Below are 25,997 nucleotides of genomic sequence, written 5' to 3'. Positions count from 1 at the left end.
GGGAAAGCACAATGCCTTTTTTTTTTTTTAAGTGCATCATTGATTCAAAATTAGGAAATTTCAGCTTAATAAATGGCTAGCTTCCTAGCCACTGACATTTGGAAGATGAGACACGGAGCTCAGCCTCGCCAATACTCTGTTTCTCAGAATAGCTTCAGACAGCATTTGCACATTGAAAATACTTCTTTAATAACCTGTCACCAAGCTGTCCTCCGTTCATCTATCTAAATCTATATCCTAGAATGTCCAAACTTGGGATAATGACCTTCATATGTTTTTGGCACCATGCTGCCTATACTCTTCAAGGACCTTTGAAGACTGCACGATGGCTGAGAACCTTCTCTGAAGCACCTAAGTGACGGCAGTCTGAGGGATGAGATACTGGGTCTTAGAGGCCACTAATAAGATGAATACTCATATGCTTTTGAAATCGAAAAAAAAAAAATCATGTCTTTCTCACTAGGGAATGTTTTTTTTTTTTTTTTTCAGGGCTAGTACTTTAAGCTCAAAGTCTTTACGGAAAGAATATAATGAACATCATGGAATAGGGCAGATTAAGTGACCCTGACTTAGAAAGAAGCTTCACTTTCTGCACTTTCAAGGGAGGCAGTCTCTGGGTCAGTGCTATGAAAGCATTATTTTTTCTATCTGAAGTCCTGACAGATGGACATGAGTGTGGGATGAGATGGCAAAGTGATGAAAAGCAGACAGATAAGAAAAATAAAGCATAAAAAATAAGAAAAGGATAACAAGGACAAGTGAATATGTGAATGAAAAAGGAACATTTAGTCAGGAGAGAGAGACCTGTAGTCCTTTGGGATCATAACTTACAAAGACCTGTCTGTATTTTGCCTCTGAAATGGTTACACTACACAAACACCTTCCATATAATTCAGGGAAAAGGAACCATGAGATTTTGATGAGTTTTACATATCCTTAGATAGCTGGCAGCTTTATGGATGCTTTCTTAAACTCAGTTGTGCTTTCTCCTCTTTTTGCCTCTTCATTTGTAATCATTTCCCACCTTTGAAAGGTTATCAGAGGTGACTTTTTATGTTAGGGTAAAGGAGATTTCATGTATTATCAATATGGGTTTTAGTTGGCATCAAGGGGAGAACTATGAATAACAAATTTTCTTAACATTATTTCACTGAGGCTACTTCTCTGGGCAGAATTACATATGTCACCATCTTCTGTTAATTATTAAAATATAATCTAGGAAAATATTTTCAGAATTTCTTATACAGACTTTCAGTACATACCAAGCAAAATGCATAAAAACATGGTTTGAGTGACCCTTGGAATAGTAAAATAATAAATTTAGAATTATACTTTTTATCATACTTAAAAGTGTTAGTCACTTAGTCCCGTCTGACTGTTTGCAATCCCATGGGCTATAGCCCACCAGCCTCCTCTAATCATGGGATTCTCCAGGCAAGAATACTGGAGTGGGTAGCCATTCCTTTCTCCAGGGGATCTTCCCCACCCAGGGATCAAATCGGGTCTTCTGCATTTCAAGCAAATTCTTTACCATCTGAGCCACCATGGAAGCCCATACTTTTTATTACTGTGATGAAATAAAGTGACATTTAGACTTTTATGTGAACGTGATTCTATTCTTTTCAAATAGAATGGGAAGTTAGGAATTTGCTCTACCTGAGTTCTGTGAAAAAAAAATAAAAATTCATTTTAGGTATAAGGAAATAAATCTTTTCAAATACCACATAAGGAATCTTTTCAAAGGGAGTAGATAGATATAGGTGATACTTATTTTCTTCTTTGTATTTTCCCACATTTTCCAATTTTTTACAATAAATATGCACAGCCTTCATATTAGAAAGTATTTAATGGAATAACAAATAAAATTTTACTAAGGCCAGATCTCCACCAGCACAAGATGAGTGTTAAAGGATGTCGAGGAAATCTGGTATATACGGAAGGGAAAATCCCCACAAAACTTTCCTACCATTTTCTTTCAACTAGTTAACTTGAATTATATTGCTAGTTGCATTTGTATGACTCTCAATAAGTATGAAAAACTGCAGTAAAACCTAAAAACCAGAATAATCACTTTTTCTGTGATCTGACACCACAACATTAAAAAAAAAAGATTAACTCAGCATTCAAAAAATAATTTAAGGCAGTGATGCCTAGAATCATCCTCTTTGGTGGATAAGAGGAATCAAGAGCCTGCTAGAAAACAGTCTTACTTTCACCAGATCTACAAAGTCTCCTCCTGCCCTAGATTTAATAGGCAGAACCATCTGAAATGCATAGGAAAATGTAACAATTAAAAAATGTTCCACTATTAATGTATAGTTTTTAATAAAAATAAATAGTACTGTTGGCTGGAGATGATGTCCAGAAAAAAATTCACTCATAAAAAAAATCTACTAAAGCCAACCACTTTTCTGTCTTTACATTTCTGGGTTGACCTAATGGCCACAGCTCACCATCCTGAATATTGTGGATTTCATTTGTGGGTTTCAGTTGAAGCCACTTTTTTTCATAAAATGACTTTAGTCATTCATTTAAAATTTTATATTAGTCTTTTGACTTTTAACTAAAGGGATATACAAATGTTTGAGCCAATAAACAGTGCATACAAAACTATTTCTATATTGGGTGCCACCATACAACTAACTACAAAAGAGGAAGAACTGGGAAGGAAGATCATAACCAAATCCCTCCTTCAACAAAAGAGAAGTCTCGTGTACTATTTAACACCTATCCAGAAGGCAGAGCAGCACAATCATTTCAGCTCTCTGATCCAGTATATACCCACTCCTAAAACAAATGTATCACAGCACTGGGCTGAGAAGAGAAAAATGATCAGATCATTTCTGAACGACGCTCCCAATCCCTTGAGATTTTAGATCCACTGGACAAAACTAATTTGGGAGCAGACTTCAGAAGCCACCTCGCCGGGAAGTGGAAGAGCGCGCGGAGCAGCCGCGGTGGAGAGCACAGCTTACCTTGAACTCCTTCTCTATGTTGGCCAGCTTGGCCAGCTCGTTGCTGAGCTCCAGGGCAGTGAGCACAGGGTCCTCGCTAGACAAGGACAGATAAGCTGGACTGGCCAGCCCCTTGTAGGCATTGATCCTTGATCGCGAGTGGCTGAAAGAGTCGTGCCTCTGCTTCTCCGTGCAGTCCCCGCACTTGCAGAAATAGTCATGCGGCCGCTCGATCCTGGCGCCCTTCATCAGCAGCATATGCACCACCTCGTACTTCTGGCAATGCGCCGCCAGGATGATGGGGGTGATGTCCGGGGAGAAGCGTGTGCCGTCCTCGTCGTAAGCATAAAAGTCGTCGTCCTGCAGCTCCTGCTCGCAGGGGCTCAGGGTTAGGCGCTTGCTGGCCGCGAACCCGGGGTGGTTGAGGATGGCCTCCACGATGCGCACGTAGCCCTTGCTGATGGCGAGCAGCAGGGCGTCGCCGATGCGTGCCAAGTTTTCCTTCTTGAGCAGCAGCTCGGTCACCTCCAGGTGCTCATTGCCCACCGCCAGCTGCAGCGCGTTCTGGCCCATGTAGTCCACGCAGTTGACGTTCAGCGTCTTGGACTCCTCCAGCATCTTGCGCACCACGGGGATGTTGCCATACTCGGCGGCGTCGAGGAAGCGCTCCTCCTCCGCAGTGAGGCTGGTACCCCGGTCGTTGAACATGAAGGCCGGTCCCCGGACGGCTTGGCGCCGGCCCTTCTCCCGCATCACCGTCTTGCGCCTCAGGGATGGGCTTTCCTCCATTGACCTAATCAGCAGCAGCAACAACAACAAAACCCCAGCTGTTGAATATTAGGGCATACTGCTTCTTCCCACCTATCGCGCCATTTCTGGAGTACAGGTCACACACACGGCAGATCTGTGGCCTGAGGACAGCCAGGTCAGATGCTAAGACTCGCCTGAAGTTTACACCTGAACCTAATAAGTAAGGGCTGCTAGAACCCAGAAAGCAGAAACCCTTCAGAACAAGAGTTCTTGTTCCGCAGAGCAGCCATCACCAACCTCTTTGGCACCAGGGACCCGTTTTGTGGAAGGCAATTTTTCCACCAGGGTGGAGGGGATGGTTTCTGGATGATTCAAGCATATTACATCTATTGTGCACTTTACTGCTCACCTAATGCCCTGGCTGATCTGACCCGAGGTTGGGGACCCCTGGCACAGAGAAGGACATTCATAAGGAATAATAACATAAACGATTTCCAGGTCTCCCTTTGTGACCCTGGTAAAGACAGGACTCATCATACCTGTGGGAATAAAGTTAACTGCTGCTTTAAAAAGTCTTGAAAATAGGGGCAAACAGGTACTTGGCACCAAAGCATTAGGCTTGAAGGCTAAAGATATTAAATTTTTCAAGAATTAGGCCAGAACAATCCTCTCAAGTCATTGCATATTTTTAACTAAATAAGATCATTGACACACACGCACAAAGTCCAGTATTTAGGCCAAGTACTATCTTTCAGGATCTTAAGATTTTCTATCTTTTCTATTACGGGTATCCCAACCTACTCCCCCACCCTCCAAAAAACTTAACAAAATTCTTTTTTTTTTTTCAATGACACAGACAAGATGTGGCAATTATAAAATGAAAATTCAGTCAATTTATTTTTTGAAAATTATTGTGCCTTTGTAACAGGAGTTGTTTAATGACCTATATTATGTAGGTCTCTTTGAACTAAAAGGATATATAGTATGATTTGTGGTTTAAAAAATCACAAGTAGTACTTTATGAATAAGGCAGTGTTAGTCACTCAGTTGTCTCCAACTCTTCACTACCCCATGGATGTAGCCCACTAGGCTCCTCTGTCCATGAAATTCTCCAGGCAAGAATACTGGAGTGCGCAGCCATCCCTTTCTCCAGGGGATCTTCCCCAATCCAGGGACTGAACCCCAGGTTCCTGCATTGCAGGCAGATTCTTTACCATCTGAGCCACCAGGAAGAAAGCAACAGGGCACCAATTGTGTATCCAGAACAACGTGCAGTGAGATCCTAACACCTACCATGTTAAGATTGAACTGCATTATAAAAGTCATGTCATTAATTGATGTGTACATCAATTTGAGTTCATTTTTTAATTTCTGTGATGCTGGGTAAATAATTTCATTTCCTTGTGCTCCCTTACCCCACATGTAAAATGGAAATTTATAAAAAGGCTCCAGATTTTCGTCAAGAGCTCATGAATAAAAAGCATGTGGGGAAGTTCTGAGTCTCTAAAAAGGATGCTAAACAAGCAATATAATTTTTAACATTGTGATTATTTTTAATATTTCAATGGCTACTGTTATAAGTACACATCTGCACCTTAATCCAGTTCAAACATTCTTACTGTTTGAAATGATTAAGGTAACTTCATTTTAAAAAATCTGTGATTTTTGTCTTTTGTATGAATTAAAGGTACCAGTTAAATTCTTTTCACATTACTGACCTTTGAATAAGAATAAATAAGAGTTACAAGTTAAAAGTGAACAGCTGGGGGGAAAATGCTTTCCTTGTGTAATGCATATTCCAGAAATACCTTCTACCCATTAGCATTCACATAGCCAGGTGTTGAAAACTAACTTGAGGAGACATTGGCCTCTCTCGGGGTCTGGAAATGGACGTTAAGGAGCATCTCTAGCTGGTGAATTCAGAGGTGGGTACCAGCATTCACTCAGTTCTTAGCTCTGTGGGCCTCAAACTAAGAAAGAAGCACTGGAGCTGCTGGCAGAGACTTCCCAGATAGAGACCAAAGAAATGTGGCCAGGCAAACCTACAGAGGTAAGGAAACCAAAGATGTTCCCGGATAAGCTTGTAAATTTGTCCAAGGGCAGGGCTGCTGTGACTGACCTCTCGTTCTAACTGCTCAACTGGTGTCAGGTGGTTAACTTTAGAAAACTAAATATATACACAATCATATATATACACATACCCGTGTACCCATACACACACCTGTTTGTGGGAGTTTCTAGAAAGCAATACAAGAAGCCTTTCATTGTGTTTATACCTGGGGCTCTGGGGAGCAAACTAAGGAGGCACAGAAGGGAGAGTTTACTTTTAACTTATACCCTTTTACACATTCTGAATAGTTTTAACCATAGTTGAATATTTTTATTAAAATAAAATTTATGCTTAAATTTAAAAATATCTTCATCCCTTACTTGACAAAATTTTTAAAAATATAAGTACATAGCAGCAATCATTATATTATAATGCTTCGGAAGCTAAATAAATGCCGTAAGTTTTTGTTGTTCAGTCCCTAAGTCGACAGTGTCTGACTCTTTGTGACCCCATGGGCTGCAGCCCACCAGGCTCCTCTGTCCGTGGGATTTCCCAGGCAAGAATACTGGAGTGGGTTGCCATTTCCTTCTCCAGGAGATCTTCCGGCCCTCATCTCCTGCATTGGCAGGTGGGCTTTTTACCACTGAGCCACGAGGGTAGCCCAAATGCCATATGTTTGACCACTATTATTAGTAGGTGTGATTTATAAGAATAGTGGAGTGAGGTGTGTAAACTATATGGTGTGTGTGGGAAATCAATATTTTACTATTAAACTGGCACTCGTCTTGTCTGACTCTGTGCGACCCCATAGACTGCAGCCTACCAGGCTCCACCGTCCCTGGTATTCTCCAGGCAAGAACACTGGAGTGGGTTGCCATTTCCTTCTCCAATGCATGAAAGTGAAAAGTGAAAGGGAAGGTGCTCAGTCGTGTCCGACTCTTCGCAACCCCATGGACTGCAGCCTACCAGGCTCCTCCATCCATGGGAGGCAAGAGTACTGGGGTGGGGTGCCATTGCCTTCTCCGCAACTTAGCGACTAAACAACAACAAAACCCCCAATATGGTATCTGGAGATTAGGTCTTTGGGAGGTGATCTGGGTTAGATAAGGCTATGAACATAGAACCCTCACGGTGGAATCAGTGCCCTAAGGAAATAGAGAGTTTGCTTCTGGCTTCACCCTCTCCTTGTGAGGACATGTGAGATGTCAGCCATCTGCAAGAACCTGACCATGCTGGTACCATGATCTCAGACTTCTGGCTTCCAGAACTGTGAGAAAATACGTTTGTGTTGTTTAAGCCACCCACTCTGTGGTACTTAGTTATGACAGCCTAAGCTGAGTAAGACACTGACCATGTATCTTAAGGCAAAAAGATTTTTTTTCATGGTTTATGAAACAAACTTTGGGTTCTTAATAATTGTCCAAACACTCAAGCAGATAAAAAGTTCTTCCTAAGAAGTATTTTTCCACACCCAAAGACAATCTTTTGCTCCATTCTGTTCAGCGGCAAAAATACAAGCAACACTCAGTTTTCACAACTTTGTCATCCACTCCTCTGATTTATAATGGCGGGACGTGAAGCCCACCTGCCTAAGATTACTCGGAGAACCTATTAAAATTCAGATTTCTGGATCCCATTCAAGATGAACTAAATCAGAATCTCTCAGGAGTGGGGCCCTGCAATATGGGTGGAGGCTGGAATATGTATATTAAATAAGCATCCTTTGCAATTCCTATACACACTGAAGGTTGGAAACTTCCAGTATGAAAACAACATAGCTATCCTGGATCAGTGATCCCAGACGAGGAGGCCTGTAAACACTTGTCACACTAGTCCTGCCAAAAGCCAAGTTGGAATAACATGTTTGAGCAGTGCCAGGTAAGGGACAACAGCCTTAGGTTCATTTAGATTCTGTCCTTTATTACCACTTAAAACCTGATCTTCCCGTACCAGATCCTTCCTTCCAGTTCTCACTGACAACACTAGCCTCCAGATCTTAAACGCATCATGGCTGGATAATTACAACAGCCTTCCAGCGGAGATGGCATGAGAGAAGGCGACTAAACTTGATGAGTACCTGGTGTATGTGCATGTCTGTCATGCACTATCATCTTTACTTCTAACATTGCTATGAAGCAGCTATTATTTTCCCCCATTTCATAAATAAGAAAACTTATTAAAGAGTTCAAAAGAAATTGGCCAAGGTAATACAGAGAGTAACATCCAAGACTGGGATCCAACTTAGGGCCCGTCTGACTCCTGTTCTCTCTCCTGCTGCTTCTGATTTCCTCTTTGTACCCCACAGCCACACCCAGTAGCTGGTGTTGCTTCAATTCTGCTTTTACCATCACACTTCTCTGAAAAACAAAACATAAAAACAAACGAGGTCCTCCACGTGGTTTTCCAGGATGTTTACAGCCTGCCCCACTCTCCCTAACCGACCTTCTTTTCCTTGCTCCTCAGATTCATTCTTCATTGTTCTACAAACATATTATATTGCTTATTTCTGTACTATCAAGGGTAGTAAGCATATTATTCTGCTTATTGTGGTTCTATCAATGGTATTTCTATACCATCAAGGATATTCTTTGAAAAATTAGCAAAGTGTTTTTCTCTTTTGTAAGATCTTTTTACAAGATCTTGGCCCTGGTTAACTTGGGACATCTTGCTTCAGCCTTGGAGGTAAAATGTGGAGTATAGAGTTAGGGGACAATAAGATAAACTTTAGAGGAGGAGTGCACACAGACAGAGTAAGGTTATTTTTTTTTTTTTTTGCAAGAAAAATGCGATTTTGCAAGCAGAATCTGGGAAGAAGGAAATTGTCTTAGGAAGGATTTGCTTAGTTCCTTTATGTCTAATTAATTCCGACAGAACCTGAACCCTGACTGCTCTCATCACATAGACTGGATAGTTCTCCCACTTTTAACAGTAAAGCCACGATGCTTACTGTTCTGGGAGAAGAAAGAAATAACAGAAAGGAAGTCAGAGCCAAGATGTGGTCCAATAAAGTGAGGAACCACTGAGGTGGCGGGGCCGGGGGTGATTCTTGACCCGCTTGTTCTGATCTGGAGATCAGAACAGTCCTGCCTGGTTACGTAGGGCATGGTTTGGGCTTTCTCACACCACCCTCCGCTCCCATGTAGTTTGGACCCTGCACTGAGGGCCAGGGAGCCTGCACCAAGACTAGAGATGACCGCTGGTGCTGTAAGACAATGTTGCAGCTGTTATGAGAGCTCTGTACCCCCAGGAGCTGAGCTGAAACCACATACGCCAGAGAGCATGTTCAGGTGGCAAAGGCGAGTCAGCCAAGATCAAGTCACTGCCACTGATAAAGCAGCACCCAAAAAGATAATGAACACTGCCTAGAGGCCAAAAGAGTCAGAGAATCCCACCCTTTCGCCCCTCCAAGGGACACATAAACTCCCCTCCCCCAAAGGCCAGATGCTCCTGAGAAGAGCAGGGGAAGGAGCGGCTTTCCAAGAACAAGAGCAATCTTACCCAAGTAAACAAACTTACTTTATAGAATCAAACTAAGATGAATGAAAGTGGCCTCATAGCATCTCTTCTGAGTGCCCTGAACCAGGGATGGTCATGCGGACCAGAAAGAGACTACAAGGAGACTGCAGGGAGGAATCCACAGGCAAAGGTCCCTTAGATACCAGCTCAGAGCCCAGGAAGACACTGTCCTAGTTGACTACACCCCTGTGATAATGTAGGGCAAGCCTCCCTTCTTATTAACTTACATAACTGCTTAATTAACTGCTTAATTTATTGACTGCTTAATTCACTTATTGAATGAGAATACATGTCTGTTTAGCAAGCAAAAGCAAAACAGAATTTGAAAAACTAATTTAACCCATAGAGTGAACATTTGGTCACCTTCTTTCTCCCCTCGTCAGCAGGTGGGATGCTCGGGAAAGGCCTCTTCTGCGAGCTACATGTCGCTGCCCATCCAAGTTGTTCTGCTGTCTTGTTCCTGCTACACTTGCCTCTGGGATGTTCCTTTTCTTTCCATCCTGGGCATACTCTTATTTTGGCCCTTTACCAATTCAAATCCCTCCTATCTTCTGTGGTCCAGCTTGCATCACACCTCTGAAAACCGAGGGTAAAACTTCACAGGATTAATAACTAGAAGACCTGCAAGGTTCTGTCCACTTTGGAATCTTCCTGAAACTATTCTGGACCACTTCGGTGTGACTATTTGTACTACAGCTAATCTGCCCATAAACCTATACTTCCCCCCACCTCCTTGATTTTGTCTCCTGTGATACTCATGTCCCCTAAGTTTGATTGAGAATAAATGCCCTATACTTCCTACCTAATTTTTCACCCTTCTTAGCCACCTCTATAGTGCCTGATATAGCACATTATCTGTTCAAAAATACTTGTCAGCTGATGCTAATTCTACAGATAAAGTGACTCACTCAGAATGTTAGCTTCCTTAAGGTCAATGAAAGAAAGACAAATGAGAGTTCAGAGGTTCTCTCAGTAGTGTTTCTCTACTTTACCATGCTGTCTCTAGGGAACAAGAAAAATGAATAACAAGTTGCAAATCAAAATAGCACTAATAAAACACATGCTTAGGAATTTCCCTGGTGGTCCAGTGGTTAAGACTTTGCCTTCCAAAGCAAGGGGTGTGGGTTTGATCCCTGGTTAAGATCCCATGTGCCTTGTGGCCTAAGCCTCTGTACCCCACAAACCCATAAAAACCAGAAACAATACTGTAACAAATTCAATGAAGATTTTAAAAACAGTCTACATCCCCCCAAAAAACTCTTATAAAAGTATGTGCTCAGCTTATGTGTTGGAAAACTTTGGTTCTATGAAAACAGTTTCTAAAATGGCTCTTCTGATTTAATCACAAATTCTTTAGCACTCAGCAACAAATGACCACTAGTAAAGAAGTCACCTCAAACCTTTTATTTAAATGATGTTAAGAATTAACCAGCTACTCAATCCATCTAGCAAAGTAAACACCATCACCAATGTGAGCTAAAGCAGTAAGAGTAACAGTCAAATTGCTTTAACTATTTAGTTCACCATAATGAAGAAGCAGAAGGTGCTCACTGGCTAGGTTCCAGTCTGTCCTTCTGTGAAGGGCAAAAAAAAAAAAAAAAAAGGCAGAAGGAGCCTTGGAAGATAAGTAGTGAGAAAAGCACAGAGGAGGGGGGACAAGTGTTAGAGAGCAAGCACCATGTTAGCTCTCGTATTGGGGATGGTGATAATTGCAAGTAGTAAGGAAAGTGGGAAGCAGCAGGCACGGACAAAGGACAAGACAGTCAGAGATGAAAATTCAAAAAATAGACAAACCCCACAGTCCCCCTGGCACACGGCACCTGTCAGTCAATGCAGCTGCCCCTGGAGACACCTGACAGCTACACTCTATGCCCACATGTGAGTGTGTCTGGAAAAAGGAAAGCGCATCTGACAGCCTCGATAATGTCATCAAAAACAAAGCATTTTGAAAATCTCTTACTCTGTGTATTGAGGAGGCGAAGAAGTAGAGAGGGGGACGCTCTGAACTTGAGTAGCCCCAAGGGCACCAGCGTGCAAGGCTGGAGGAAAGGGGCCCAATCAGCTCGGCTGTCTCGTGCAGGGGGACAGCGCTGTGGGTGCTGCCATGCCCGCACCACCTCCTGCTCAGCCTGCATCTACCGACACCAAGAGCGGCTCAACAGCTCGTTGTCCCGGAAGCAACCAAACCTGCAAGATGAGGCACTCCATTTCAGAAGCAGGAAAGCATCACTTCCATGTCTAAGGGTTCCCACCCCAGAGAACAGTTAAACTGCAGAGATTCCAGCACTTACAAGTCGGGAGAGATATTTGAGTCTCCACAGTAATTAATCCCTGAGAGTTTCTGTTGGCCAGTGTTATCTTCAGAATTCTCCATGTATCATTTTAATAAAATCTATTAGACATCTAATTTTGGTACATGTCCTAGGGACTAAGTCGGAGACAAGAAGCTTTGTTTCAGGGAAGCTCCCATCTCTGCTCTTTATCACTTTCCCTGTCCTCTCAGGAAAGCTCCTTGTCCTCTCAAGGGCCACTGACCCTTGGGCAGCCGAGACCAGAAAAGAGAAAAACCATTTAAGAGTGTGCTCCTCCCTCTAATGGTCCACTGGGAGCAGGGGTAAGGACCCCTAACCACTGCCTGCAGGAGTTCTTGGTGATTCTTCTTAAACATATGTGCCCCCCAAAACATTCAAGTAAATGCCTTCTAGAACTTAGATGTTTCTGTTTCCAGGAACCACATTTTGTGTGTAACTCCACTGACTATTGAGTTACTTTATGACTGTCTGCTTTCATGATGGCCTCCTCAACAATAAGTGTAACATATTAAGGATTCAGGAGAAAAATCACCTCTGTATTTCTGTAGGCCTGACTGTTAGTACATGACTGATGAATATCTATCTGTTGGAGACATAGATAGATGTGTGCTTAAATCAGTATTTAAGACTGAAGGCTTTGAAAGCGGATATTCTTCAGATTAAAGGATACCCTTGGTCACATGAAATAATGTGTGGAAGCAGTGGTGGAAGGGAATTTGGAGTAATTCTTCTATAAAAAAGAACACTGTGAAAACTTTAACATAAATTAATTATCAGGAATTAAAGTAATATAAACAATCATTCTTCTTTAAAAGCAGATTTCTGCTTAATCACACTTAATTCTTAATTACACTGCAAAAAGTAACTGATGAATCTTACAGCTCTTGATTTCAATCTTACATAAAGTTATGTTTTGTCAGGATAATCTAAGGGCAAACAGAGGATGCATCTTAGAATTAATGAGCTCTTATAGTTAATAATTAAGCTTATCTTCAAAACCAAACTCATTAATTAAACTCAATATTTTCTAAGACAAATTATTATTATTTCAGGAAGATTAGTGACAATGAAATTAGACGTGAAATACAAATTCAGTCTATAACTGAACAAGAATTGAGACAATAATGAACTCAATAATAAAATAAAAAACCTCTACTGACCCAAGAGAAGTTCATATTTGTCTATTTATATTAGTCACTATCAGTTATATATATATAAACCTCTAATGTTATTAAAAACAAAAAGATCTTGTTTTCTACCATTATCATCCATATCCGAAATCAAAAGTCTGAGGTTTTTAGATTTTGCTCCCATCTCATCACCCTGAGATCTAGTTTTCAACAGAGAATCCATATACATCACTCCTATTTGACAAAATATATGCAGCAATGCAAAACTGGTGTAAAATATTTTGTACTGTCATGCACTTTCCTCAACAGGTCATGTACCTGTGGACATTTAATTCTCATTTTTTAAAAAAGGTTTATTCTAGGGCTAAATTCATACTGTCACCTATTATTTGAATAGTGCAAAGAAAAGGGAGTTTTGAACAAGGACATTTTTTTCACTAGAAAAGTGTAGACAAATATCCCCAACATACATGTTAAATTTTTTTTAAAAAATGCTATAACAATCCTAATTAATCTCCTAAAGACACTTCCGAGCCCTTATGCATAAGAGTGAAGTTGGCAGCCATAGTTCCCAACTCCGGAACTTCTGTCTGGGGCCAGATTCCTCTGTGTACACCCTCCACAGGCCACTCATCTGGCTCCCCTGCCAGACTGACTCTGTAGTGTTGACTGCCTGATGAGGGCAATCTCAACCCTGAGCCAGGAAGTTGAAAGCATACCTTCCTATCTAGAGCAGAGAGCTCTGCAAAAACAATTACATCCTCCCATTACATTTCCTGTGAAGTTTTATAAGGAGAAAACATGAACAGACAGACATTTGCTACCCTAGCACAGTAACGAAAAATTCATAAAGTTCTAACCTAGTGTTCAGATATGTCCAGGATCCTTTCACCTCCTTGATATTAAGAAAAGAGAACACTATCAGTGATATTTGGCAGGGGGTCAACTGTTCCTCGAGATATTCTTATCTCCTCTCTCCCTGCCCCTAAATTCTCCTATTCAGCTTACAAACTTTCTCCAGTTGATCTACCATCAGTAGTCAAATTGAAATGATGATTAATTGAATCTCATAAATGAGTTAATACTTAATTTCCTGTGTTGCTCCTCCTAGGAGTAAATGCATCTCAAATTTCTCTGAGGAAGAGAGAAATGCTTAACCCAAACAAGCCCACAGTGTAAACAATACAGTAAAGGGAACTGGAGATTTCAAAAGGCTGGGGACTGCTGTGAATTCAATGTTAACCTTCAGTTTCAGTTTTTTAGCTTGTTTAAGAAGATGCCGGACTAGATGAAATCCTTTTTGACTCAGACATTCTTTTCTTCTTCAAAACACTGTACATCAGTTAAATTTGGGAAGTGTGGTTCTAAAATGATTTCAGGTGGAGCACTTCAGATGATTGACAAATCACACTATAAAGGTTACTGTCTACTCCATTTGTCTAACAAGATCAGTCATAATTAGTCTTAAAAATTAATTAATCTTCCTTCTTCCATCTTGGTCCTGTTAATAATTCTGTCTTCACTTAGGCTTAAAATAAACACCTAAAACACAACTGTTGGGATATTTGCTTTCAAGATGATGGAATAAAGGCCTTTCTCACCCCTTCACCTCTTGAAAATTACCCCCTAAACAACACAGATAACAAAAAACACCAATTTCATCTTCCATGAAATCAGAAGTACTATAATATATGAAAAAGACATAAGTCAGAAAAATGGTGAGTGATTTGACAGAGAGAAGGAAAGTCCAACCAGAGTGCTTGTAACAAAAAGCAAGCTGGTCCACCCAATACCAGAAAAGACTTGGAAATTAAAGGCAAAAGAAATCCCACAAGGGACAAGGCAGGAGCCTAAAATGGAGGAATGAGCTAAAATTTTGTATAAGCGGTACACAGTAACCCTGCCCCTAGAGTGCTGACCTCCAACTGATATGATTAAGTGACAGTCCTCCCACATCCCCATAAGAAATATAAGATATCAAATCTCTGGAGAAATAGTAACAGAGATTCTCTAAATGTGGAGGTACCAGGCCCAGGGGAGGCTAGGACCCAAGAACAGGGGGATCCCTGGACAGTTCTAGAATATTAACAGCCTAGTTTATTATCTCCTAATCCTTTTTCCCTTGAGAAATTTTTTAAAAAAGAAAGATTTCATCTCTGAAATAAGACAATGCTATAACAAATACTCATTAGACAAAAAGAGCTTAGAGATTAAAAATATAATAGATAAAATTGAAAAAAAAAACAGTTAAAGTTGGGAAATATAGTCAAGGAAATATCTCACAAAGAACAGAAAAGACAATCACTGGAAAACATGGTAGAAGAGATACAAAAACCAGGGGAAATCCAAGTAACAGGAATTCCAGAAAGAAAGAAGAAATATGAACAATAGTGCATAGGAAGAATAAAAGGGATAATACAAGAAAACCTCTCCAAACCAAAGGGCATGATATCCAAACACTGAAAGGGTTCATCAATAAAGCGTTCACTGAATTAAAAAAGACTCGTATCAGGGCATCGTTTAGACATTTCAGAACAACACTAATGAAGAGCTCAATCTAAAAGCTTCCTGACGGAAAAAAAAAAAAAAAAAAGGATTAAAAACGACAAACAAACCAAGTCAGAGGGTTTTAGAAGGGATGTCTCCAGAAAACACACACAGAGACTAAAGGATTTAGCTGAAGAGGAAAGAACAAGATAGAGAAAATATGCCAAGAAAAACAACTAATTATAAAAGAAAAGAAATGTAATTATACTATACTACTTGACTCTGCAGTGAATAATAATTACATGATCATAATAATGAATTATTAACCACAGATTGCGATAAATCATGTGATGGAGGATGGGGGAGAATAAAAGTTATAAGTGAATGAAATTTTCACCTGAGAATACTGATGCTATCTAAAACACATGAATAACAAGAATGCAATACTTGAAGGAGTTGTAAGTGTAATGAAACGGAGGGGACAGGAAGAAAAAAGGAAAAAAACCAGGGAACTGTCATGGGCTTGCTGTTGATCTTATAAGCCATTTTTTTTTTTTTAGCATTAAGTTTTAAAACTGTATTCATGCATTACTTTGATATTATACAAAAATAATTTTGGACTTCCCAGGTGGCGCTAGTGGAGTTACAAGAGAGGGGAGTTTGATCCTTGGGTCAGGAAGATACCCTGGAGACGGAAATGGCAACCACTCCAGTTTTTTGCCTGCAGAATCCCAAGGACAGAGGAGCCTGGCTGGCAGTCCATAGGTTCACAAAGAGTCTGACACGTCTGAAGTGAAGTAAGCAAGCAAGCAAAACTAATTTGAAAAAAAACAGCAAAATGACTCTATATTGTACATAGTGAAATTACTACTCTATGGGATAAACTAAAAATACAACTCAAAATTTCAGGTTATTAAAAGTCTCAAGTCTAATATTCATTGGAAGGACTGATGCTTGAAGCTGAAGCTCCAATACTTTGGCTACCTGATACGAAGAGCCAACTCACTGGAAAAGACGCTGATGCTGGGAAAGATTAAAGGCAGGAGATGGGGACCACAGAGAATCTGAGATGGTTGGATGGCATCACTGACTCAATGGACATTAGTCTGAGCAAGCTCCAAGAGATGGTGAAGGACAGGGAAGCCTGGCGTGCTACAGCCCGTGGGGTCACAAAGAGTCGGACATGACTGATCGACTGAACAACAACAAATCTAAAGTCGTGCTGTGCTGTTCTTGAATATTATAACTGAAGAGAAACCTGCCTCTTCCTTAACAATGCTAGTCCAACTTTGGTCCTTAAAGTCCAAATTTCTTTCTCTGGAGATTCTACAGTGACTTGGCAAATCTCTGATTTCCACTGCAGTAATGGGAAGGACATTCTACTTCCAGTCAGGAACCCAAGCAACAGGTACAACATTGTTCTCAATCCCACAGCAAAGCTAAGCCTAGGTTTAAAGACTGTCACAGGCCAGCACCACAGAAACTAACATTCAAGTAGATAATCTGAGTTACAAAGCATTGTGTGATCATCTTCAAATCTCCTATCAGACAAAGTTGAGCATCAGACACTGCTATTTTTTAAATCTTCTAATCACTCTGTGACTTTATTTTATATAATATTCAAATAAAAATTGCATATATTTATGGTATATAATAATAGAATTTGATATACATACACAGTGGGCCCTTGAACAACATGGGTTTGAACTGCGCAGGTCCATTTGTACACATTTTTTTTTTAAGTATATTGGAAAACGATTTGGAGATTTGTGACAATTTGAAAAAAAAAAAAAACTCTGCCGAACTCTGTAGCTTGGAAATACTGAAAAACTAAGAAAAAGTTAGGTATGTCATGAAAGCATAAGATGTATATAAATACTAGTCTATCCCTTAAGTAGGCATAAGGTGAGTGACATTTAATTACAATATGCTTAAATAATTAAATAATATACTTTCAATATATTTAATAAAAATAATTTTAGTTTTGTTACTGCTTTCTAACTCTGCTTTCAAAGAATTACATTATCATATAGTATACCCCTGTCTCTCTCCCTTCCTCTCTCCCAATTGGAGAAACTGCAACAGCCTATCACCACAGGTAAGTGATTTTTTTAAAAAAATCATGTTTCCAATACTATATTATGAAGATGGCACGGTAATATTGTATGCCATAAAAATTTTGCAATGGTTCACTCTTTAGCTAATAGGCTGGGCTACTGTGAAGCACCCGTATCAATTATATTAGGCTACCCTAAAAGCAATCACATTGCTGCTTCTTTGTTATCAATGCAGGAATCATTACACCTGCAAATAAATATGAATTTTTTTCACATTATTTTTTCATTTTTGATATCCAGTGTAATACATAGAACATCTACAGTATTTTGTATCATATAAGACAACACTGTTGTAGGTACTGATAGATGATTAATTTTGTAAACAGACAACATAAGCATGGTGTTGGAGAAGGCAATGGCACCCCACTCCAGTGTTCTTGCCTGGAGAATCCCAGGGACGGGGGAGCCTAGTGGGCTGCCATCTATGGGGTCGCACAGAGTCGGACATGACTGAAGTGACTTAGCATTAGCAAGCATGGTGTTAATGCATATAGTGCAATACTGTAAATGTAAATTTTCCTTATGATTTAAAAAAATAATTTATTTTTAATTGAAGTATAACTGCTTTATAATTTTGTGTTTGTTTCTACCATATAACAACATGAATCAGCCACAGATACACATAAGTCCCCTTCCTCTTGAACCTCCCTCCCACCTCCAACCCCATCTCAACTCTCTGAGGTGAGGTGAGGTGAAGTCGCTCAGTCGTGTCCCACTCTTTGCGACCCCATAGATTGTAGCCTACCAGGCTCCTCCGTCCATGGGATTTTCCAGGCAAGAGTACTGGAGTGGGTTGCCGTTTCCTTCTCCACTCTCTAGGTTACCACAAAGTGTAACCCTGGATCATATAGTAAATTTCCACTGGCTATCTAATTTTACACATGGAAATGTTTATGTTTCAATGCTACTCTCTCAATTCATCCCACCCTTTCCTTCCCCACCTGTGTCCACAAGTCTGTTCCCTATGTCTGTGGCTCCATTGCTGCCCTGCAAGTAGGTTTATCAGTACCATCTTTCTATTAACAGATTCCATATATCTGCATTAATATAAAGATTTACTTCACTCTGCATAATAGGCTCTTTCTTGATAACATCTTCTTGCTCTAACTCACTCTACTGAAGAATGCATGCGTGTGTGTGCTCAGTGACTCAGTCATGTTCAACTTTGGTGACCCCAGGGACTGTAGCCCTCCAGACTCCTCTGTCCATGGAATTTTTCAGGCAAGAAATCTAGAGTGGGTTACCCATTTCCTTCTCCAGGGGATCTTCCTGACCCAGGGATTGAACTAGCATCTCCTGAATTGTCAGGCAGATTCTTTACCACTGCAGCACCTACTGAAGAATACAATTCTATAATTTAAAAACATACAAAATATGTATATTTTGTACACATAAACAATGTCTATGTTATCTGCAAGGCTCTGGTCAACAGTAGGGTATACTAAGTTTCAGGAGGAGTCAAAAGTTATACGTGGATTTTAGACTGGGCAGGGCAGGAGGCTAGTGCTCCTAACCTCTGTGTTATTCAAGAGTCAACTGTACAATAGAGAAATGATTACTACAGGCAAGGTAATTAACACATCTAGCTCCTCACATAGTTATCTTTGGGGTGTGTATTAATGAGAAACCCTGAAATCTACCCTCTTAGCAAATAGCCAAAATACGGAAACAAAGTGTCATAGACTATGAATGGAAAAAGAAACAGTGGTATACATGTATGCAATGCAGTATTATTTTGCCTCAACAAAGGAGATACTGCAATTTATGATATGGGTGAACCTGAAAGACATTAGGCTAAGTGAAATAAGCCAGGTACAGAAAAAAAATTGCATGACCTCATTTATATGTGGAATCTTAAAAGTCAAATACATAGAAGCAGAGAGTAGAACCATAGTTACCAAGGGCTGGAAGGTGGGAAAATTGGGGAGATGGTCAAAGGGTACAAAGTTGCAGTTATGTAGGATGAATAAGCCTGGAGATCTTATGCAGAGTGTGGGGACTATAGTTAATAATACTCCATAGACTACAGATGCTCTGTAATTGATTTACTAATTAATCTTTAGAAACTGACTTGACTTCACTATGTATCAATTTCCTCATTTGCCAAATGATAAAACCTGCTTTAAAGAGGTGTGATTCAAGTTAATTCATATAAATGACAGCATGAGGTATTACATAAATACAAATTACAGCTTTTATTATGACAAATTTTTGGCAGCATGTCTTCAAGAAAAACTAAACAGAATCTTTTCTTTTTTTTTTTAAGTATGTTCATTGCTTTTTTTTTTTTTTTTGGCCTAGCTGCTTGCAAGTCTTAGTTCTCAGACCAGGAATTTAACTAGGGCCACGGAAGTGAAAGCACTGAGTCCTAACCACTGAACCACCAAGGAATTCCCCAGAATCCTCTCTTGCAGAAGCCTTTTCTCTTAAAGATAACAGTGCTGAGAAATCTAATGGTTTTGTGCATGTACAAAAAAGTGTAAAGTGTAAGGGATGAGTCTTCTTACTAAATGTAGACTCACAAAGTTTCTCTCTCTCTTTTTTTTTTAATTGGCCAAGCTATTCAGCTTGTTCCCCAACTAGGTACAGAACACTGGCCCTTGACAGTAAATCCTAACCACTGCGCCGCTAGGTAATTCCCACAAAATTTCTCTCTTGATTTACCAAGTGTTCTCCAACTGTGGGTCAATTCTTCCCTTTTCATTTTATTTTTAAACTTTTATTTTATATTGGAGTATAGCTGATTAACAATAGCTATGATAGTTTCAGGTGGACAACAAAGGACCTTAACCTTACTATTCTTCCCTTTTCCTGAAACTCTTTCTAGGCAGCCTTGCTTTTGTACCACCTGCTGCTTCATCTTTTTCTGTGTCTTTTGCTTGCTGCTCTTTCTTTTTGCCCCTCTAAACAAAGAAATTTCCCTCAGAAAACTAACACAGGCTTCCTCTGTTTTTCTCTTCGCACTCCTTCCTTGGGCAATATCATGAATTTACACAACTTGAAAACAATTCCCATCAGACAGCAGACTCTCAAATTCTCTCAAGCTTTAAACTTGCATTCCTTTCTTCCTGTTTAACATATATTTGAAAATTATCTGAAAAGTCAGATCATTTAGTTTCTTTTTTTTCAACAATGACATCATGATCTTATTCATCCACATCAAAATCACAAAGTCACTTCTGACCCTGCTTTCTCTTTAAATGCCTCATGGATAGGCAAATTCCCATAGATTCTTTCTGGGTATCCCCCTTCCTATCTCTCCCTATTCCATCCCACCAGTCCTACACTATCACAGATCCTAATCTCAGCCTGGAAAGCTACAGTAGTTTTTTTTAAGGTATTTACTTACATTCTGCCAATTGCCACTTCAATCCATCCCCTTCTCAGAATGACTTGGATCAAACCTTTGCTGCTCTGAAACAATGACTCCCTATTGCCTCTCCTTGACATACAAGATCCTATACATGAATGCCCCAAACTAACACATCCAGCTAAATCTCACTGCTCTCTTACACATAATGTATGTTTCAATAAAACTTAATATTCCCTTAAAATTAATATTCCCTGGACATGCCGAGCACTTTGGAATAGGGGTGGAGTAGGGTGGGGTGCTTGAATTAACTGCCCACTCTCTTTCTGCCTCTGATCTTATTTACCTTTTCAGGCTCATAAAAGGTTTTCTTGATTTCTCCATAATCTTATGTCATCCATTTCCTCTTGGCACTTGACTCTGCAGAGCTCTCTCCTTGTATGTATGTATTTATGCACTCATTCTACTCTAATAGCATAATTATTTATCCCCAGCTTCATTTCCACCTCTCCCTTACGAGATTTTAAACTCCTTTAGTGCAGTAAAGTTGTCATACTCATCTTTGTGGCTTGCTGTACCTAGTCTGAACTTTGCACATGTAAATGTTTAAGGAATGTCTTCAGATTAAAACTCACAAGAACTGACTTCAAATGCTTTTGGAGTTCATTAAATATTTTTTAAAACTTTCAGACTGAATTAATTATGCAAACAGTATACTCCTTGGTCCCAGGTTTGCAAACAATTGGGAAAAGGGAAGTCTTGGCTTGAATCAATGGCTCCATCAAGAATTTTATCAAGGATAATTTTAAAAAAATTCTTGTTAGTGATATAGCAGATGACACTATTCCCCCTGATTCAGTCTATTTAAAATTCCCAAATGGAATACTGGAGCATGGAGCAGTGAAATGAGCAAAAGGGTTACGTCAAGGAATCTTTTTGGTAAAAGTGGGATTCTACCCTCAGCATCCCTTTGACTGTTAAATTCGGCTGTTCTATTCTGCCTACTGAAAATGACCCTGCGGCTTTGACAGACTGGATATCCTTCTCCAATTTCCGTCCTGGGGCTGTGTTCACTGTCTGAGCTATTAAACTGTGGCCATATTCCACTCAAAGTTGGAATAAACAGATAATCTCTGCTACAAATATCAAGTTAGTCTCTGCTATTACCAAGTTACAGGCCTGGAAAAAACATGAAGAGCTTGCGGCTCTACCTTCAGAAGGAACATTTATTAATGCGTATCTCCGTCACATGACAGTCTTTTCAGCCGCTTTACAAAGTAAATATACAACAACATTTACCTGTTGAGTTATGTAAAGTCAGCGGATAGCCAAGAAAGATGTTCTATTATCAGTTAGACCGCAACTCTACATTAGAATTTGTCCTAGCGCTTTGTGTGATTGACCTCAAGCTTCAAAAACCAAAGTGTGTAATCTTTGCTTCGCCCTGCTTTCTCAGATAAGCGCGCTCTGGTGTCCCATTTAGTGTGGATTTAAGACAAAAGAAAAATAATTAAAGAATCAAGAAATTGAGTTGGGTTCTAAAAACCAGACTGGCAAAAGGGAATATGGACAATGTCTTAAAACCTTAGGGAGGCGGGGACGCGAGCTGGCCGGGGCTTTAATCTCAAAGGACCTACCTTCCCTCCATTTCCTGGGCCATTTCCATTGCAGGCTAATCTTCAGCAATAACTGAACCACGTTGGGATGCGTCGCTCATTTAAAATCAGAAACCTTTCCCAGCCACTGAGTTCTCCTTTTAATTAGGCCGGTCCAGCCGAGTTAGGAACGGACACTGACCAGCTCAGCCTTGCACTGTCCTGCCGGATCGAGGTCGCCCCACAGGCTTCACACCGTAGCTGTGTGCAGCTCGTGGGCAGCAGGGGGCGCTGCGGAACCTCCGTCCCTTCCCGGGAGAACCCCTTCCCCGGCCCAAGCGGTTAGTGCCGCCCGCAAAGACTGGCCCCAAGGTCTCTACCTATCTGTGCGCTCTTCCGAAAAAGACAGTAAACCCTGCTACACGTCCAAGGTACGTGACAAAAGAAACAGAGAGCATGCACCCTATAAAACTAACCACTCTCTTCTTCATCCTCTCTGCGTCTCAGAGAGGCTGTTTCCAAGATTTGGAAATTAAGAAAAGTTGTTCTTGCTCAGGCATTAAAGCTCGGACCTCTACCTTCCTTTAAAAAAGGAACAGTTACTGACCCTGAGCCGCCTGGGAACTCCAACTAAGTAGCTCTAAGGCGGTTCCCTCGGCGCCCCGCGCTCACTCTCCCCCGGGAGACCCGCCGGGCTTCGGCTCCAGGTTAGCCCCGACTGTGAATGGACGGTCGGGAAAAAAGGCGTCCGGGCGGACCTTCCACCCACACACTCTACACCACACACCTTCCGCTCCCTTCTCCCCACGGCCAGAAGCGTCGGAAGAGACTCAGGTTCCCGGGGTGGCTCCACGCTGAACGCCGGGGCCTAAGCACACCGTCCGCTTCTCTGACCTCCCGGGGGCAGTTCGGGGACCCCGGGGAACATTTTCCGCGAGGCCGCCAGACCACTGGCGGCTGTGCGCGCATCCTCGGTTGGAGGAGAGCGGGCGTCTGCTTACTGGACAGCGTGTCTGGCGTCCGTTGTTTCCATCCGCGGGGCTGGTCCGTGCGCTGGAGCCGGGACGGAGACCCCAGCCACGCCTTCGGGCGTCCCCGGAGTCCCTCCACAGAGCAGGACCAAGAGGGGCGAGACCCCGGCCTAGGTCAGCCGCCCACCCGAGTTGCCCCGAATAGGACTGCCACGGAGGGTGGACTTTGGAGGTCCGGGGCACAGCGCGGGGCAGCCAGGGGCGCGCCTGCCCGCCCCCCCGCTCAGGCACGGGCCGCGGGCCAGCCGGGTACTCACATGTCTGGCGCCGGCGAGAAGGGCGGCGGGCAGTAGGCGCGCGGTCCCCGCTGCGGGGGCGCCGAGCGCGCCTCTAGCCCCCCGTTGACGCCCCTCCAGCCCCGCCGGCGGCGCTGCGGCTCCGCGCCTTCGTCCTCGCCCTCCTCCTCCTCCTCCGGCGCGGGGAAGGTCACCCTCGCTTGCTCCTTGCACTTCCTGACCTTGCTGGACATCGCGCCGGCCGCGGTCCGAGCGCGAGGATGCCGGCCGCCGGCCTCGGTCTCCACCGCCGCCGAGGCGCGTTCTCCCCGCGGCGCCCTTTCCCCACCTCCAGCGGGCCCCGGGCGGGGAGGCAGGAAGAGAGACCCGCGCAGCGGGAGACCGAGCAGTTAGAGGCGGGAACCAAAGCCGGGTCGCCGGCGCCCACCTTCACACCGCCGGGGCAGCAGCCGCGCCCGTGGCCGCGAGGAGGAAGCTCTGGGCCCAGCGGGGCGCCAGTGCTGGGAAACGCTCTCCTGCCCTGCGGCGGCTGCGGCTGCGGTGCCTCCTCCGCGCCCGTCTCCTGTCTCCGACAGCATCACTTGCTAGGACAGTACCGTGGCTGAGGGCGAAGGAAGAGAGGGAGGGAGGAAGGGAGGGAGGGAGAGGAGGGGAAGAATCAATTCCTTATCAGACAGCGAGAACTGGAGAGGAAAGCAGACATCAGCAGGCAGGGCATAAAGAAATCAGAGAAACTTCCCTCCCCAATCTCTGCTTTCTCTCCCAAAAGAGCCCTGTTCCCTTTAGACATACAGGTTTCCCAAGGAAGGGGAAAAGGAAATCGTCTGGCTTGTTAATTTTCCTGCAGTTGTATTTACCCTATTCAGCTTTATATTTCTTTGAAGAGGCACATTTGTTCGTTGTGTTATTCACTCTAAAACTTAGTTGAACCTACTGAGGTTTAAGTACACTCCCCTGAGTGCTAAGAATGGTAATGTTTTAATCGTGCAGAATGCTTCAGGTAAGTTTTTTTGTTTGTTTGTTTTTTAATGAATCTCAAAACATCTAACAAGATTTATATACTTTCCAAGAAATATTTTCTGAAAAAATTTAAAGTATCCTTTTTAAAGCGTAAAAATTGCCTTTAAAAAGATTCAAGAACAGTATTTCTTCTGGGAGAAAAAGCCTCGTGGGATTTTAGGCAGAAGGAATTTTAAGGATCAAGAAATTTATCCCTTTAGAAATAAGAAATATTATTTTAGAATATTATTATAATTATATAAAATTAATATTACTAATTTTTATTACTATATAGAATTAATATTATTAAATAATATGGAAGAGTATTATTTTGAAAGAAAACTGAGCCCTAGTGAGACTGGGTAAACTACTCAAGATAGGTAATAGAAAACTCAGAGCTAAGCAAGTGTATTTTCCAAAGCTTTCTAGTGCCTCAAATAAACACTTTCCAGCTTAGAAGAATCACAAATGTACCAGATATGCTATGATGAAATAAGATACTCATTTTTACCTGTATCCAATTACACTATATTTTTTAAAGAAAGATTATTCTCAAATTTAAACAAAATACAAGGAAATTTAGCTCTTTTGAATTATAGTCTTAAAAGTAAATAATATATTGTGTGTTTTATTAAGATGATAACATCTGTATGTTTAAGGAAGCAATGGTATTTATATTTATTTATACATCTGGTACAGAAAAAATAAATACTGTCTAGTGTCGTACAGTTGGAAGCACCTTTCCCATACTAGCACATATAGAAGGAGAAGTGTTAAAATCATCATAGTGCAAGTTTCCAGACCCTTGCAGTATTTCTAAAGCAGGACTGCTTTCTGCACCCCCAAACCACTGCTTCAGTTAAAGCTTTATCATCCTCCCTGCCATCCAGTATTTCTGCAGCCCACCTTTTCCCAAAACCATTTCATTCTCCAGGCTACTAGAGAGATCATGCTCAGAGCAAGTCTGATCATGACTTTTCACTGTAAAAATCTCTGGTGGCTTCCCACTGCTTTCAGGTTAAAATCCAAATTTGGCATACCCAACTCTTTGTTCAGTTCAGTTCAGTTCAATTCAGTTCAGTTGCTCAGTTGTGTCCGACTCTTTGCAACCCCATGAATTGCAGCACACCAGGCCTCCCTGTCCATCACCAACTCCCCGAGTTCACTCAGACTCACATCCATCGAGTCAGTGATGCCATCCAGGCATCTCATCCTCTGTAGTCCCCTTCTCCTCCTGCCCCCAATCCTTCCCAGCATCAGAGTCTTTTCCAATGAGTTAACTCTTTGCATGAGGTGGCCAAAGTACTGGAGTTTCAGCTTTAGCATCACTCCTTCCACAGAAATCCCAGGGCTGATCTCCTTCAGAATGGCCTAGTTGGATCTCCTTGCAGTCCAAGGGACTCTCAAGGGTCTTCTCCAACACTACAATTCAAAAGCATCAATTCTTCAGCGCTCAGCTTTCTTCACAGTCCAACTCTCACATCCATACATGACCACAGGAAAAACCATA

At 41.7% G+C, this 25,997-nt stretch overlaps 1 protein-coding gene across 2 annotated transcripts in view; it reads right to left on the bottom strand.

The window, feature by feature from the left end:
• TRPC3 (transient receptor potential cation channel subfamily C member 3) overlaps window positions 1–23,813 on the bottom strand; it is a 71,905-nt gene extending 48,092 nt beyond the window's left edge. For both annotated transcript variants that reach the window (XM_040250562.1, XM_040250563.1), the window contains exons 1-2: window positions 23,510–23,813; window positions 2,976–3,747 (exon numbers count right to left, since the gene is read on the bottom strand). In XM_040250562.1, the coding sequence (XP_040106496.1) occupies window positions 2,976–3,747; window positions 23,510–23,721 (984 nt within the window). In that variant the 5' untranslated portion in view covers window positions 23,722–23,813. The remainder of the gene's footprint in view (window positions 1–2,975; window positions 3,748–23,509) is intronic.
• Window positions 23,814–25,997: the final 2,184 nt, after the last annotated feature.

The sequence above is a fragment of the Oryx dammah genome, unplaced genomic scaffold (genome assembly GCF_014754425.2).
Source record: "Oryx dammah isolate SB20612 unplaced genomic scaffold, SCBI_Odam_1.1 HiC_scaffold_12, whole genome shotgun sequence".
Taxonomy (NCBI): domain Eukaryota; kingdom Metazoa; phylum Chordata; class Mammalia; order Artiodactyla; family Bovidae; genus Oryx; species Oryx dammah.
Note: the sequence above shows the minus strand (reverse complement) of the source record. Positions and strands in the feature narration are given on the sequence as shown.